The following is a 16,456-nucleotide window of genomic DNA, read 5'->3' as shown; positions in this document are numbered from 1 at the left end:
CATTACTATTTAAGCCTTTCTCCTGTAAATTTGTCCATTTAGCAAGTTTCTACATTTTTATAAACACGGTCATTCAAAGCCTCAATGCATTTTTTAGTTGACTCTGTAAGTTAAAAATTATCTTTTTGGCTAAGTGATATAGTAAAATGCTAGCACTTCATGCTAGGAAATTGACGAGGACTAACTAGGTTGAAGACTTCCTACATCTTCTTTAATCACTGTTACAATATATGCAACGTGAAAACTAATTTCACCCATGAAAATTTGCCAAGAAGTCACAAAATCCCTGCATGTATTTAAAATAGCCTTTCTAAAAGAAGATAAGCCTACTCACTGTTCTATATAGCTCCCCTTTCTGAGTACACATGCATGAGGATGGGAATGACAGACGACAGAGGATGAGAAGAAAATCAAGAGTCTGTACTATGCCTACACTAATGGTATCCAAAGTATCAACAGAGCATTCTGAATGAAACACAAAAACTGTCATATTCTAAGCCATATTAATTATTCAGCAAGTGAAAGAAATACAGCATATTTTGGAGCCTCGCTCTACACCCTTCTTGGAAGTAACAAGGAGCCCACAGGGAAAGTGCTCAAAGCCCGGAGTATGGTGGCTGTTTATCCATCAATGCTGAGCATTGTATTATTGTTATTACTAGCAGCAGTATTCTAATTTTGCCTTATCTACCTAAAGGTTCCATAAACAAACCTCTCATAATTTAAATTCCCATTTATGGCATAACATTTTCTATATCAGGATCTGCATCTGCGCAAGGCTTGTTTCAGATTCTCGCATAATCTTGCCACCGAATTGCAATTACACCCCCCTGTCTTCGTTGCCTTCGCTTGCTTCCGAGACGATAGTCACCTATTCTGTTTACATCGCAGTATCTATCCTCCGAAAGGACACGACGATGCACTTTTAGCGGAGCAGTACAGAACCCGGTCCGTGCCGCCCGGAATCGGCCCCGGGAAGGTTGCGCGGGACAGAGCTGGAAGCAGGGTTCGATCAGGGGGTGCGCAGGGGGCGCGGAGCGGGGCCCGCAGCCGGGGCCGTCGCCTCTCGCCGCGGGGGCTGCGCGGCCCCGGTCCCGGCGCGGCCCGGGAGAGGAGCTCTCCCACCGCGCCACCGTGCCCCGCGCACCACGCTCCGCTCCGCGGCCTCATCGGGGAGCCGTAAGTTTTTGTGTCCGTCCCGCAGTTGTTTCACCCGTTGAAGGAGCGAGGGGTGTGTTTGGAGAAAGGAAAGCGGAGGGGTGGGGGCATGATGGATCCCCGGAAAAAGCTCTCCCGGTCTGCAGGGTGAGCGCTGACAAGAAAGATCAGGCAAGTTCCTCTCTCCCTCGGGTTTCACTTTTTTTTTTTTTTCCCTCCCCCTCCTATTTAAATTGTCTCATTGTTAGAGGATTACACGCGCTTCAGGTTACAACCGGAGAGGGCAGGGGGGAAGCAGCCGCTCCTTCCCCATCCCAAGTAATATCTATATTGCCATAAACCTGTTCTTCCTATTTGGGGCAACCCGGAGACGCGGGGCGGAAAACACGAACGCAACAGAGGGAAGGGATCCCAAGTGATGTCAGCCCCGAGGAACTTGATTTTTGTGGCAGGGCTGCCTCGGGGCACCATCCCACAGCTTCTGCTGAAGTTTTTCTTTCGGTGGCAGTAACCCAGGTGCGCGCTCAGCCCGGCCACGGGCGGGCACCGCGCCAGGGCATCGCCGGGACCCGCCGACGTCGGCTCGGCTTTGGGCTCTGGCCGGACCCTGGCCGGGACCCCTCTCTCGCGCTACCCCGGCGGCTGCGACCCGGGAAGAGCACACGGAACCCTAAGGAACGGATGGACGGACGTCCGCTTGCTCGCAGGACGATCCGGGCGGCCGCCTCCAGGCGCGCGGGACAGCGCCGGGAGCGGCCCGGGCTCGACTCCCCGCTCGCGGCTCGGCCCCTCCGTCCCGGCGCGGCGCCCCGCGCGCAGCCCGCGGCTCCCCGGCACTGGCGGACACCCGACACTGCCGCGCGCTCATTGGCCAGCGCCGCCGGCCCCGCCCCCCCGCCGCTGCGACTCAGGGGGCAGCTCGGCCCGCCGGCCACCGACTGCCGCTGCTGATTGGTCGGTGGTGGCTGTCGGTCACGTTGAGGGACGGGCCGCCCCGCCGCTGCGGCCCCGCCCCCCCGCCCTCATTGATATTATCGGCGCGCGGCGCGGGCGGCTGGGCTGCAGTCGGGGCTGGCGGGCGGCCGGCCCGGTGCGGGAGCCGGGCAGCGGCGCGGAGGTGGAGGAGAAGGAGGCGAAAGAGAAAGGCAGCCTGGAGGGAGGGAGCGCCGACCCACAGACTAGCACAGCAAATTCTCCACCGTCCTCTAGCACCCACCAAGCGGCGGCAGTGGCAGTGTCTAGAAATAGAGAGCTAGAAATATAAAATCACCCCGCTCCTGCACCATGGCTTTCCAAAGTAGGCTCCCTTCTTGGATTATTTTGTGCTCCGTCTGGCTGTTCCGCTTTGCACACACGGGGGAGGCACAGGCTGCAAAAGAAGGTAAGGTGATGCAGAAAACAAAAGTTTGGGCTTATTTATTGCTTTTGCCCACGAAGTCTATGTGGTGGCTTAGCAGGGGACCTTCCTGCCCGTGCCAGCTGCTTGTCAGCCCCCCTCTCAGGAAAAAAAAAAAAGATAAAAAGACTTTTTAGTTGAGGTGGGAGGGAGGAAAAAGCACGGCATTCACTGGGGGTTGTGCGTGTGTATGTGTGAGGGACCGGGACAACTGCCTTCGCTCCCAGGAATGAGGTTTGTGAGGCATTTGCACGTGATGAGTCGGAATGGGGCTGGGAGAGCCCCCGGCCCGGGGATCCGTGCAGGGGAGCGTCGCTCTCCCGTGCCAGCCCTGATCCTCCCTAGGAGGTGCAGGGAGGGCGGGTTACCTCGCTGCTCCCTTGGGCAGGGGCTGGGGGCTGACTTTTAGGGCTCGGGACGTTTGGTGGGAGGCAAGGCACGGCGCGGGGCTGGGGCTGCGGGGCGCTCCCCGCCGCTCCCACCGGGGGCCTGCAGCGCTCCGGCCCAGCGGGGCCGAGCACAGACCGCGGGAAGGAGCATCGGGGCGCAGTTTTGCGTGTCCCGGCCATGTCGGCTGGACAGGTATTTAGAGGGGACATACGGCCTGGCGTCGTGTGCCTGCAACGTGTGCTCTCGCCGGCATCGCTGGAGAGAGGTTTAGGGATGGGTGTTTTACACTATCTGCGTATCACAACGGGGCTTCCCGGTTCCCATCAGTCTAATACTGGTATCTGTGTAAGGCGAACCCCGCACATTTATTTCCGCCGCGCACGGAGACAATCCAGGCAGTTTTGTATCAGAGACTGATGGAGGTGTTTAAAATCAATTCACAAAGCCCATCTGGGAATCTCTTTTTTCACGCTGAGAAAATCTGAAATGATTTAAAGGAGCGCCCTGCTCGCGCTTGACAGCCGAAGGCGAAGGTCCGTCTCCATCTTCGCGGGGGGAGCGGGAGGGGGGACGACACACGCGACATGACAGGCAAGGGGGAGTCAGGGCATTTTCGGTACCTCTGCATATGTATACGTTTGGGGTTCCCCAACCCCCGCCCCCCCGCCTCAGCTGGATGCGTCAGTATTTTTCATCAAACCTCTGGCATGCAATAAAATATCATTTGGAGCTTAAAGAAATACCTCAATTAAAATGTCCTCTGCCATTAAAAGACGAAGTCGATGGCGAGGTTAGAGAGGAAAAGAGGAGGGAGCCTTTCCGTAGCAGCATTTCGAAAGTTTATTTGGAGGGGCTGTAAAGCAGACACCCTCACACGGGGAGCACTAACGCGTAGCCGTGGGGTGCGGAGCGGGGAAGAGCCGGGCAGACGGACAGGGAGGCAGGCGGGGAGGGTGCGGACTGCCTGCCCCGCTCTGCCCTACGGATTGCTCCGTGATCGGGTCTATGCCGGTGCTTCCCAGCAGTAGCCTGTCCCGGTTTTTTCTGTATTATACGTGTGTGGGTGGTTATATATATGCATCTATACCTAGGAGTGTGCATGTATAATGTCTGTATATTCGGGGAAAATCACCTAGCCAAAGGAGGGTCAGGAGGGGGCGAGCGGCAGACAGGGATTGATAGCGGCTACCTGCTGCAAGCACAGAAAACTCCGCAGAACAGAGAAACAAAGAGAGGGTTAAAAAAAAAAAAAAAAAAAAAAAAAAGAAAGTAACTTTGCAGGTTCACCGCGGGCCTCGCCGAAGGGCCGGTGGCGGCATCAGCCCCGCTTGGTTTCCTACCCCTCCCCGCTGGGTACGGAAGGCGGATGGGAGGTGTAAGAGGCTGAAAAGTTTTCCGAGTTTCCCTTCTGTAGCTCAGTAGAAACCGCGGTGAGATGCTGGAGAGGAACGGGGCAGGGTCCGCCTGTCTCTCTAAGCGAGGGAGTGACCGCGTTACCTGCGGAGCCCTCTGCCAGCGGCCGGGACCCTCGTGGCAAGCGCAGACACGGGGAGAAGGCTGTCCCTTCGCTCCGTGGCTGCGAGAGCTCGGGGCTCCGTTCTGGGGTCGCTGCCCCGGGCGCTTCCTCCCAAAACCGCGGCTGTCGGGGGTGTGGCGGGGGCAGCCAAGCCCCGCTCTTCGGCAGCCTTGCGCGCTGCTTCGCTCGGCAGCCAAGCCCCGCTCTTCGGCAGCCTGCGCGCAGCTCCGCGCAGCGCCCGGAGCGCGACTGCGGCTCCCCGCGGAGGCGAGAGGCCGCTGCTCCCCGCCTGCGCGGAGCCCCGTGGAGCCCGTTCTCCGCGGCCGCGCCCCCGCGTTTCGCCCGCCACCTCTCTGCCTCCTTTCGCTTTCCGCCGCGCCGCGGAGCAGCTCCCCCGCGGAGGGACCGCGCTGGGGTCCCAGTGCTCTCCGAGCGCAGGAGGCTGCGGATCCCCCGCGGCTACCGGCGGAGTGCGCGGGGCGCGGCGCTGTTCCCCCGCATCTCTTCCCCGCGTTGCTGAACGAGCCGTGACGGCCACGGGGCTCCCCGGGCTGGGAGCAGGGCAGCAGCCGCTGGCTTGGAGAGCTCTTCCCCGGTAACTTTGGATGCCAGAAGGAACGCCAGGATTTCTTTGCCAGGGGTGTTTGCAGAGCAGGGGTTTGTGTGTTGGGTTTTTTTTTTTTTTCCCTGTTTCTTTGTGGGTTTTCTTTTTGTTTGTTTTGTTTGCTTGTTGTCTTTTCTTTCTCTGATGTGCTCACCCGTTGCTACGTGATGGAGAATTACTGCCAAATAAAAAGTATAATGAATTGCAGCCATAGTGTATTGTGCTGGTGCTGAAACGGTTAAATTTTTGGTGGTACCTTTTTTTTCATACCATTATAAGTGTTCTTTTTTAACAAGCCACTTATACCACCTGCTTTTCTAAAGAAAGTGTTACAAAGTAAAGCCCCTTGAATCCAACCTTAATGACATAAGCAGGTAATCTTTCTAGAGGGAGACTATCAAACTTCCTTAATGAGTAGTTCCACTTCATTACTGAAATACAGGCCTGGAAGCTACCGTTTTGTGTGCATCTAACATTCCATGTATTACTGTATGAAATAACTTTTTTAGGCATCTTATCTTTTTAGTAATTCACTGAAATTTTGTGTTAAATTCTGCTTGGGGAAAGAACCAAAGCCAGAATTAAAATTGTTTCAATAGACCTGACAAAAGTTGCTTCAAGTTACACCCTTAAGTCACACATCTAAATATCTTAGTGCATAAATGCTATGTGTAAAGCTATAAATAGCTTTATAGCTAAAGATATACGGAATAGGTTAAAATTAGGAATTTTACTAAAGAGTTGGTTTATTAGGCTGTGATTAACCACTTTTGGAGGTAGGGTTACATTTAGCTGAAAATAATTGTGGTGCTGCTAGAACTGATACATTTGTGTATATAAATGTCACCATGACATGAAGATTTTAGGAAGCTATTACTATAAAGTGAATTAGTCTGATTTTGTGTATGTGAGGTGTGAGGTAATTGCAGAGTCTTTTTTTTTTCTGTATTCGTGGTTGTCAAATTTATTTGCAGAATTATTGCATTATCACCAAAGGGAAGTATTTTTCACTTTGACACTCAAAAAAGACCATTGCTTTTTCAGTGCGACTCTCGGCAAGGTATAGACCAGTCCCGTCTAAATCGGTTTGGAAATGTGTTGAAATGTTTGTGTGTCTGTGTGCTTTAAGCTGATTGTAATAACCAGCATATGGAAAATGTCCTTATGAAAAAGGAGAGGGAGGGAGCATGCATCTTAATGACTGATTAGTAGCACTTCAGAGCACTAAAAAACCCCTCACTTTTTTTTAAGCAATGAAATTATAAAGATTTATGTATATCTGCTTGTATGTGAATGGTACGTAATTTAATTGTCTATTTACAAATAAATGCCTAGTTGTGATTGCAGATAATTTTTTTAATAATATGAAGAAGAAATATTAGTCTGTACAAAGATTATATTCATTCCATCACTTTTTAAAATTCTTAATTTGTTCCTTAGTTTTATATCCCACCCCTTGTTATATTTAACAAGCTGTGGAATTTCATTTCTTTCTTCATTTTTTTTTTTTTTTTAGTAATATTGCTGGACTCTAAAGCACAACAGACAGAGTTGGAATGGATTTCCTCTCCTCCCAATGGGGTAAGTACTACAGGCAAAACTTAAGTTCCTAAGGATGAGTAGTTATTTTACTGAAGCAGTTGAAAGACCTGCTTTAAACTAGCTCCCTCTCGTATTTCTTTCAGTAATCATACCAAGTGTTTATGGCTTCATTTTTAGAATTAAACCTCAGGTTACAGTGTACAAATGTACAAGCTAATTAAAAACAAGTGGCTTTTTGGAAACTTTTGGTACCTTTATGTTTTGTAGTGTATTTCTTTGTGCTGTACAAAGGATTACACTGTATATTTGTAACACAGTATTTTAAATCACTTCTTTTTTCTTCCTTTAGAAACAACAGATCTGCTTCTGTGTGGAAACTTTCTAAAAATATGTTTTTAATTTTCTGTAGAATGGGTGATCATAAATATGTTTACGATGTTTTCTTTGTAATTGAATAGCACAGATTGAAGTGCTCTAAAATAAAAACATTTATATTGCAGATGTGTTTGAAATGACATTCCAAACTTGAAACATCCCTAAGTCTTGAGGACCTCAATATCTGGAACTAGGCACGAATTACGTGGTTAAGGCCACCTCCAGCTTGCATACAAATGAATCTCATGGCACTCTACGAAATGTACCATTGTAAAATACATCATTATAAAAAATGAGATGTTTAGAAACATCAGTGTTAGTGTCTTATTTATTGTATCTGTAAAGTTGATAAATGCTGCTTTCAGTCTGAATTAGAAGTGTTGAAAAACCTCTTCTTCCTCAAGCCTTGAGGAAGAACATTTTCAGAAAGATATAATGGATATACTGTCTTGCCTTAACTCAGTCCTACATGAACTCATTCTGACAAATCATAAATTATATGGACAGTTCTTGCTCATGGAAACAGTCTTGCTGAATCTTTTGTGACGCCTTGCATGAACAAGAACTTGGGGGATCAGTCCCTTAATCTTCAGTGCATTAAGAAATCTGGAGCCAGAAGAGCGTGAAGTGTGAGTAGGGATGTAAAAGTGTAACAAATCCTTTAAATAAGAAGAATGAGAATGTGAAAGTGTCTTTCTTTAAAAGCAAGATTGTAGTATCAATGCAAGCATAAACTGGAAACTAATCTGAGGACTTCAGAGAGAATGTAATGCAGGCTCAATGTGTATGATGGCTAATAACCTCAGCATTAGCATTTTGCACTGATTGAAGCCTTTACCAGAGGTGTTTGAAAGATTAGCTTGGTGGCACTTATATTGAGCTAACCTGTAGATAATGAAAGACATGTCAACACATGTTACACATGTCAGCGTACTGAAAGATGAAAGTAGAGTCAAATTCAACAAACAGTAAAAGGCAAGTTCAGGGGTAGAAGCTGATTTCAATCAGCAAAAGTGAATCAAAACTAATGGCTAGATTTGTATGTGTGAATATGTTCAGAAAAAGTTGCCTGTAAATTAACATAAAAGTACCATTTTAATAATGTAATTTTGAAAATAAATGTTTTTCTAGTTTTAATTACTGAATTATTTACTATGCAACAAAGACACTGTGGGAATAGACAGAAAATATTGAGGGAAACTAATGCATCATCACAGCACAGAATATATCAGTTAGACACTCGTTAAATGCCTCATTCAACTGCAAATGCTACATTTAACACTGTTAAGATAACTAAGAAGTTAAAGTACCATAAATTGAAACCAATAGAAGAGGGCATATTCAAATAGAATTGCATGTATATCGGCATATTTTGCAGTAGGACAAAGAAAAGTGGAGTTTTCTTTCTGTGAAATTGCTCACTCTAAGAAGACTTCAATGAATGGTGACCTCAGCTGCCATAGGTGAAAACATCTTGAAGTACTGATATTTTTTTTTCCCCTTTCAGAGTGCCCTGATTACATAATTGCATCATGAATCATATTTCCTTATTTTTTTGACTTTGGGAAAATATGAAAAAATAGTTCCAATGCTTAATGCTAGGGATCACAAAAAGTAGTGCTTCTTGTGTGAATTTAGTTTTTTGTAGTATTTTCCTTGACTGTAACATAAGAATGTCTTTGATGCTAGCTAGTCTCATGTAGTGGGATTTTGACTCTGAGAAAACTCATTTGTATTGTATCATGAAGCGTAGGTTAATTTTGTAAAATTTATTTTGTGTGTTGCCTTTTTTTTTTTGTTTGTTGGGTTTTTTGGGGGGAGAATGGTGATTTTTTTTTTTTGGTGGAGCAGTCCACATCAAAACTCAAGGAGACTGATTCTCTTGTGTGGTGCATGAGAGTTACTTCCATGTCAAAGATACAATGCATTGTCTTACTGAATATCTTATTGCAGAATCTGGCTTGGTGTCTTAAGGGAAGAATGCTTACACAAAATAAAAAAATAAAACAAAAAACCCCCCAAACCATCTCAAAGAAACTGCAAAGGACATAGCACTTCCTGATATGAAATGGAGAATATGAAAATCACCAAAATTTTAGGTTTTGTGCCTTTTTTGTCATCTTGATGGGATTTTTTTTTTTAATGGGGAGATGTTTTTTTTTATTATCGTGGTATAGCCAAACCCCTCTCGGTCCAGGGCCCCTTTTTTTCTTTTTTTTTCTTGTTTGTTCTAGCTCTTATAGAGGTGAACAAAAATGACTCATTCAGCTCTAATAAATCTGTTATGAAGATAGACTTTATTTTATTCAGACGTTAATACAGTTCCATATGCAATCACTTCAGTTAACTCCATGAGCATTTAATAATCTATTTCAATCACTTTATACCATGTGCATGTATAATGCCATATATGTATCTCATCTATATTAACTGTAGGTCCTTGAAATGGGCTTTGATATTTACAACTTCTGCGCATTTCAGCATCTGCAGCTGTGCTATATTTTGTGGCGATAACTTCCAGCACCAATTCAGCCACATCTGTTTTTTTCTGAAACAGACAACAACATTAAAATGGTCTCATTTGCTGTCAAATAGGCTTACAGAGTAATGTACACTGTGTGGCTCCTGATCTGGGAAACTAATGCCTTCCATGTTTGGTTGCCGGTGTGAGGAATGTCAGTGGGTGCACAATCCTGCAGCGGTGCTGACTATACGAGTCCCACACAGCACTTAAGCATGTGCTTACCATTAAGCTCATAAGTACAGTCACTGATCTTAAGCATGAGCTTAAGTGCATTATTGACACAGGGCCAGAGGGCTAAGTGCCATCCAGGGAAGTCATGGTTGCCCGTATCCTGGGGTGACAATAGCTCAGCCCCCCTCCTCAAATTTATTACAGCTGCAGTTTCTTCAGGCACTGAAATGCTACAAGAAATGTGAAAAAAGGTGAGAAATAAGGATTGCTTTGGTTACACCTGGGCAGATCTGCCTGGTTGATTCCAGTGGAAGGTTTGCCATTGCTGGAGATGCAAATTCCCACGCTACCAAAGGCTGTTAAAGACTCTGGAATTGTTAAAGGCTTACCAGCTCATTACACAGTTGGTAACCTAAAGAGGGAACATCCACAAAACTCAGGCTTTGAACCAGTGAACTTTCAGTCATATGGGTTGTTTTTAATTCTGTGTGTAGTCTCATGGTTTATTTGAACTCCCAGCTAAATGAAGTTTGCCCCTTCTAACATGGGTGCAGCCACTGGATAAAAGGTGAGGTGAGGAGGAGCTGCCGCTTACCTTTCAGGTTGTAGATATAACAGAAGGTGGACTGAACAAAATGGAGACAACCAAAACGTTTTCTTGCTTTCAGATTTTTAATGCTGTCCATTTTCTCCTGCTCTCTCTTTATGCCACTTTGATCACATAGGGGTGGGAATCATCTGACTGATGAGTTTCAGGACCTTGAGTCCATGCTTTCTGTACAACTGCAAGTTTCATCAAAAGTTTTACATGCACAAGTTTTATGTACTCTAATGCTAAGCAATTTCAGTTTCTAAGACTTCACTGATGTTAGGTTTCTTTGGAAGAGAAACTGCCCCCCTCCTTTTGGTCTTTGCTTACTCAAAACCATTGTGACCTTAAAGAAATGTGTGTGAGCTCAGGGTGAAATCAGAACCTGGTATGCTAAACAGCCTTTTCTGAAGCTGCCCTTTTGCAAATGTGCCCATGATATGACAATGATTTTTGAAGTTGTATGTGGGAAAGACATGAAGGGAGAGAGAGCCTACTCCTGCATTAATATATATTTTCTTCCTTTAGGTGCTTAAAAGTATTTTTAACAATAACTTACTGTTAAAAAGAAGGGAGACATGAGTTGTGTGAAGCTTTTTAAAATACACAGTAGTTACATCTGGTGACATACTTCTTGTTTATTACTAACTGTTTGTTATCATTTTAGTGGGAAGAAATTAGTGGACTGGATGAAAACTACACTCCTATACGAACATACCAGGTATGCCAGGTGATGGAATCAAACCAAAACAACTGGCTTCGGACTAACTGGATTGCAAAAAGCAATGCACAAAGGATTTTTGTAGAACTGAAATTCACTCTGAGGGATTGTAACAGTCTTCCTGGAGTTCTGGGGACTTGTAAAGAAACTTTTAACTTGTATTATTATGAAACAGACTACGACACTGGCAGGAATATCCGAGAAAACCAATATGTAAAAATAGACACTATTGCAGCAGATGAAAGTTTTACCCAGGGTGATCTTGGGGAGAGAAAAATGAAACTTAACACAGAGGTGAGAGAAATTGGACCTTTGTCCAAAAAAGGATTCTATCTTGCATTTCAGGACGTAGGGGCCTGCATTGCTTTGGTCTCTGTCAAAGTCTACTACAAGAAGTGCTGGTCCATCATTGAGAACTTAGCTATTTTTCCTGACACAGTGACTGGCTCAGAGTTTTCCTCTTTAGTTGAAGTGCGAGGAACTTGTGTCAGCAGTGCGGAGGAGGAGGCGGAGAACTCGCCGAAGATGCACTGTAGTGCGGAGGGAGAATGGTTAGTGCCTATTGGAAAATGTATCTGCAAAGCAGGATACCAGCAGAAAGGAGACACGTGTGAACGTAAGTAAACACACAACTTGCTGTAAATTACAGGTCATGTTCTACCAGATTTTCTTTTTTTTTTTTTTCTTTTATTTGCCTTTTTTTTTTTTTTTTCCAAGAGAAATGCATCATCAGTCTGCTTTTAAAGTTTTCAGATCCTCAATCTGTAAAGTTTACACTGGTTAATCTAAATCATTCTGTCCGATTATGAAAATCAGTGGTTGCATAATGCACTTTCAAATTTAAAGAAAAAAAGTTGAAGTTGTGAGAAGTAAAAAGATAGGTTCAGGACTAACATTATGAACTGGTTAAGGTGTCATTTCTTGGAGCTCTTGGTAAGGCTGAGTAAGTCCTACCTATCACAGAATATTGTATCAATAATGACAGGTATGATTAGGTGAACTGTTTGTTCTTTCACATGATCTCTGACAGAATTCTAAGGAAATTAAAATGGATGTAGTAAACAGAATGGGGTGTGGTTGGTTAGTAATGAGAAGAATACACACAAAATCAAAACTGATCTAGAGATTTGTGTCAAGTGTGTGAAAATTCTAACACAAGATAGATATTTCAAACAGAATATCCAATTTTAAGAATAAAGTATGGTTTCCTTCTATAATTTTTTTGCACAAAACTAACTAGGCTTTTGGCTTGCAGTGGGATCATTGTGATTGTTTTAAAATAGTGGCAGATCAGAGACTATTGAGTTGTACTTCCTGATTCAGACTAATGCAGTTAACCATGTTCTTAGAATTCTACTTACCCTTAGCATTGCGGTCACTGGGGCTACAGGTATAAGACATTTCTGCTTAGCATGAGAAAGAATATTTTATTGTCTTTGCTTCCAGTAAAAATAAGAGAACCTGTAGTTTGTTTGAAAACAGCTATTTTCATGCACATTTAATACAAGGACTATTATTTTTATCACAAGATAACACAAGGAGTTATATATCACCATATGTTTATTGCAAGATAGGTAGACATTTGTTGGTGAGAAATATTGTAAGTGAAAAACTGGAAAAAAATACGCTACAAATCTATGAAGAGGAGAAACATACAATCTCAAAAACAAAGTTCGCAGCACTCACTGAGTCTGAGGTGCCTGTGTGAGGACTTCAAAATCTGTAGAGGATTAGGGACACCCTAAAACAAAGTAGACGAGTCTCTTTATTAATTGCTTGTCCTCATTAAAAAAACCAGTTCTGCTTTTGATGAGTTTTTACGAGGAAATTCAGTGGAAGGTGAAATGAGTGGAGTTGATCTGAGGCCTTTGCAACTCCACACAAATCTTTCATTGTGTCTGTTGGGAAGAGATGAAGTCTTATACACTGCAGAGGGTGATCTCATTAGGAGTGATTGTAATGTGAAAAACTTCCCCGACAAAACCGTTCAGTAGATTGTATTAGAGGTCTGTTAAAAATGTTAAGTGCTGCATCCCACAGAAGTCTGTGTTGAGGTTTTAGAATTTTTTTTTTCCTGAGTGACTGATTTTTTTTTCCTTTTTTAAGTTAACTTGCTAGTTATCATTGATGTAATTAATATTCTAATTTTATTTGACTTTCAATAACGGAGAGAAAATATCCAAAATATCCCCAGTGTATGTTAGGAAGGGGGTGGGGGACGTGAGCTGAGTGAGCATGGCGGGGATGGATAGAAAAGAAAGTGATGTTTGGTAACTGGAATTCAAGTAACCTGTTTATTAAACAGGCTTCTTAATTTCTAACCACGCTGATGTTGACAAAAGAATTAAATGATAACTTGTACTTGAGCCTGGTGGTGTGCTCATTTGCAAGAACACTTCCCATTTCTGGCTTGCTTCCAAAGCAATCGCTAGGAGAACACGCTACTCTGGAAGCAGTCCAGAGGATCATTTATGGTATTTTTCCTCTTTTCTTTCAGTGATCCTGTTAAGAGTTTCAAAACAAACTCTGGCCCCATATTGAGGCAAGCTAATGTGTTTGAGAGGGAAAAGGTGGTAGGCAGGCACTCGTCGAGTGCGTGCTGAGTTGGCAGCTCTGAGTCAGAATGATCTGGGTGACTGTGGCACATGCTTGTAATTGCTGTCTGTGTGTCCTGTCTGGGCTCGAGGATGTTATTAAGTATGATCAATTATGTAGTGACCGATAATACAGCTGGCACATTGATACTGCGTCTGTTTTTTGTGACAGATATTGAGAGAAACTTATCTGAACATTGACACTAATGCAACTGGCTATCTGTTTCTGTCAAGCTGTGTAACAGATCAAGCAGAAGCAAGTTGGTGTGTGCTTCTTAACCCAGAGCTTTTATAGCCCTGTCTGAGGGCTCACTTCTGCAGATACTTTGTACCTGGCATGCTGTGTGACTTCTTTGGGACTACTCAGGGCAGAAAGCATTGTGCTCTGTCAGGATGGGCAGAAGTCTGTGATTCTTCTCTCGCACTTGCTAAAGCTCTGCTGAATTAACTTAACACAATAGCATGGTCTTTTAAAGATACAGAATAATACCTTATCTAGCTGTGTTGTAGCAAAGGTAGGAGTAGATGGCCACATTGTAGTTCCAAATAGCTCTTCAGCCTGTAAGTCAGCAAGGATTTTCATTTGTGTTACGCTAGCTTGATTGGCTGTCTGTGGTTGAATAATGTGTTCCTTTTGCATACAGCTCCTCTCCTGTTTGTGAAATTTACTGAGTTCATATACTAAAACAATTGAATTTTGATTTATACACAAGTCTGTACTGAAGGGGTTTTTTGTTGGTTTTTTTTTTAATGAATGTAAGTAACTTATAGTGCTGGGAAGGATAAGGAAGAAAACAGTTGTGAGTGGTGAAACACATAACCTGGAAAATGAGGTCCCATGTGTTCCCTCTTCATTGCTTGATCTTTCAAACTGAGTTTATCTTCTTTTTTTTCCCTTTTGGATGTACACTGATTACTTCTCACTATACGAGTACCAAAGAATCCTTGTGAGCTCTGTGGTCTAACATGTACATAAGAGAGCCAAATTTTAGAGAGTTCAGAAATTCAATTTAAAGCAAGATCTTAAAGCTGTGTGAAACAAACATGAGAAAACTAGGTGAGCCTCTGAACTTTCAGTTGCAGATTGTTTTGCTTATGTACAAGGAGACTATTTCTTCAGTGTTGATCTTAGGTCTCCTGGTGTGTAGCACTAGGTTTAGGTGTGGAAGTCCTGTATTTTAAATGATTATCTTGAAGGGAACCTAGCAGCGGTACCAGAAAGGTACTTAGACATATTCAGTTCTTTTAACACCATGTATTGCATCTGTTCTGGAAAAAAAATCAGCAGCCAACCGTCTGAAAAAACTACATCCAATCAACCAAAAAAAAAGCCAGCCACAAAAAGCCCATGGACTTCTCAGCAACTGTAGTGGACTCCCAATAGGTCTAACTTGGACTTTTTCTCACAGTGGAGTTCAGTTGATATGTTATGCATGTAAAGGAGTACAGTGCAATCAGTGATTGATATTTGAAGGTGAAAATAATTCTATGAGAGCTTTTAGTATAATGTATTTTCCATCTGTTTCATGTTAGTTGGGGGTGGAGAGGGAGAGAATTAAATTTATTCAATCAGAGCAGTAGAGTGATATTTCAGAAGGTAGGAATCTTCTCTTAATATTACTGAACTGAGAAATTACATAGATGACTGGGCACCAAGTCCAAAAATTCAAATTCGTAGGGAAAGACAAATGGGCACATTTTACTGTTAAATGTATTATAATACTGTATGCATTAACAGTTGTTTTATTGGCCTCGAAATGCGGAGGGGATTATAGCTGTTTGCACATTTTGTCTTGGTGAGGTAAAAAGGGAGCTACAGGCTTTTCTTTCCAGACTTTGTCAAGTGCTATACACTGTGCCAAAGAGCAAGCTGCATCTGTTCCTTCTCTCTCTTTTTTTTTTTTCTTCTTGGGACAAACTTTTTATGTCTTCACTTTGTAAGATATTACTTGATAACAGATCCAGAAACTGAATTTGCCTTATGTGCAGCATATTTGTGGTAAAGTAAGTGTGGTTGTGGGTTTTTTGTTTGCTTGCTTGTTTGTTTGTTTTCTTTCTTGTGTGTTTTGTTTTTTTAATGTTACTCCATTTAGGAGCTGATGTGCCATGAATTTATTGGTAGAGGTCAATGAATTAAGACTGGAATGTGAATAAGTTGTCATTAAAACATATTACCATGCTTCTAAAAAGTTCAAGTTGCACATATTGTGAATTGAGTGTATGTAGAGTTCAGCTCAGGGAGCTTGTCACAGAAGCTGTGGGTGACCTGCAACTTGAGTAACCTATGCTGACATTCCTGCATTATTAACTTGAAAATTTTTTGCTTTGTGGAGATGGGGAAAATTTCAAGTTTCAATGGCATTTATATCATCAAGACTTTGAATGTTTCGTTTTTTGAAGAAGAGTTACCTTTCTTCCACTTGCCTCCAAAATTACTCTAGGGAAGAGAATGTAATTAGTTTCAGCTAATTGAACCTGAGCAGAGAATGAGGGTATCTCTGTGTCACTGAGTCTTGTCATTTTCTCAGAAGCCGGTAGAAGTTCAACAGCAGAGCATCTATCTCCTTCCCTTTTTATTCCCTAACATATTAAATAACTTTTCTGTTCCTTTTTAAATAAAGGTCAGTGGGATCTGATACCAGACACCACATGCAGCTGAATATAAACTATTTGATTAAAAAGTAGCATTAAAAGGTAAGTATCTTTGCAAAGGATCCTAGCAGCAGTCCGGAAAATAAAATAGAAACTTTAAGGTGAAAGTAAGACCTTCTAGCTAGATGGTCAAGAATTACTGAAGGTGTTTCTACCATGAAATGCAGAGCTTTGATTTCTGCTTCAAGCCCCCTTTGGAATTTGTAGAAAGTTGAATGTTTTGG

The 16,456-nt window shown here is 43.5% G+C and overlaps 1 protein-coding gene across 1 annotated transcript in view; it reads left to right on the top strand.

Annotated features, from left to right (window-relative positions):
* Window positions 1–2,231: 2,231 nt before the first annotated feature.
* Window positions 2,232–16,456, top strand: part of EPHA7 (EPH receptor A7) — a 162,880-nt gene continuing 148,655 nt past the window's right edge. The window contains 3 exon segments of the mRNA XM_032105092.1: window positions 2,232–2,539; window positions 6,581–6,645; window positions 10,933–11,602. Coding sequence (XP_031960983.1) covers window positions 2,443–2,539; window positions 6,581–6,645; window positions 10,933–11,602 — 832 coding nt within the window. The 5' untranslated portion in view covers window positions 2,232–2,442.

Source organism: Corvus moneduloides, chromosome 3 (genome assembly GCF_009650955.1).
Source record: "Corvus moneduloides isolate bCorMon1 chromosome 3, bCorMon1.pri, whole genome shotgun sequence".
NCBI classification, from domain to species: domain Eukaryota; kingdom Metazoa; phylum Chordata; class Aves; order Passeriformes; family Corvidae; genus Corvus; species Corvus moneduloides.
The sequence above is the reverse complement of the archived record's forward strand: the minus strand, read 5'-3'. Positions and strand labels throughout refer to the sequence as shown.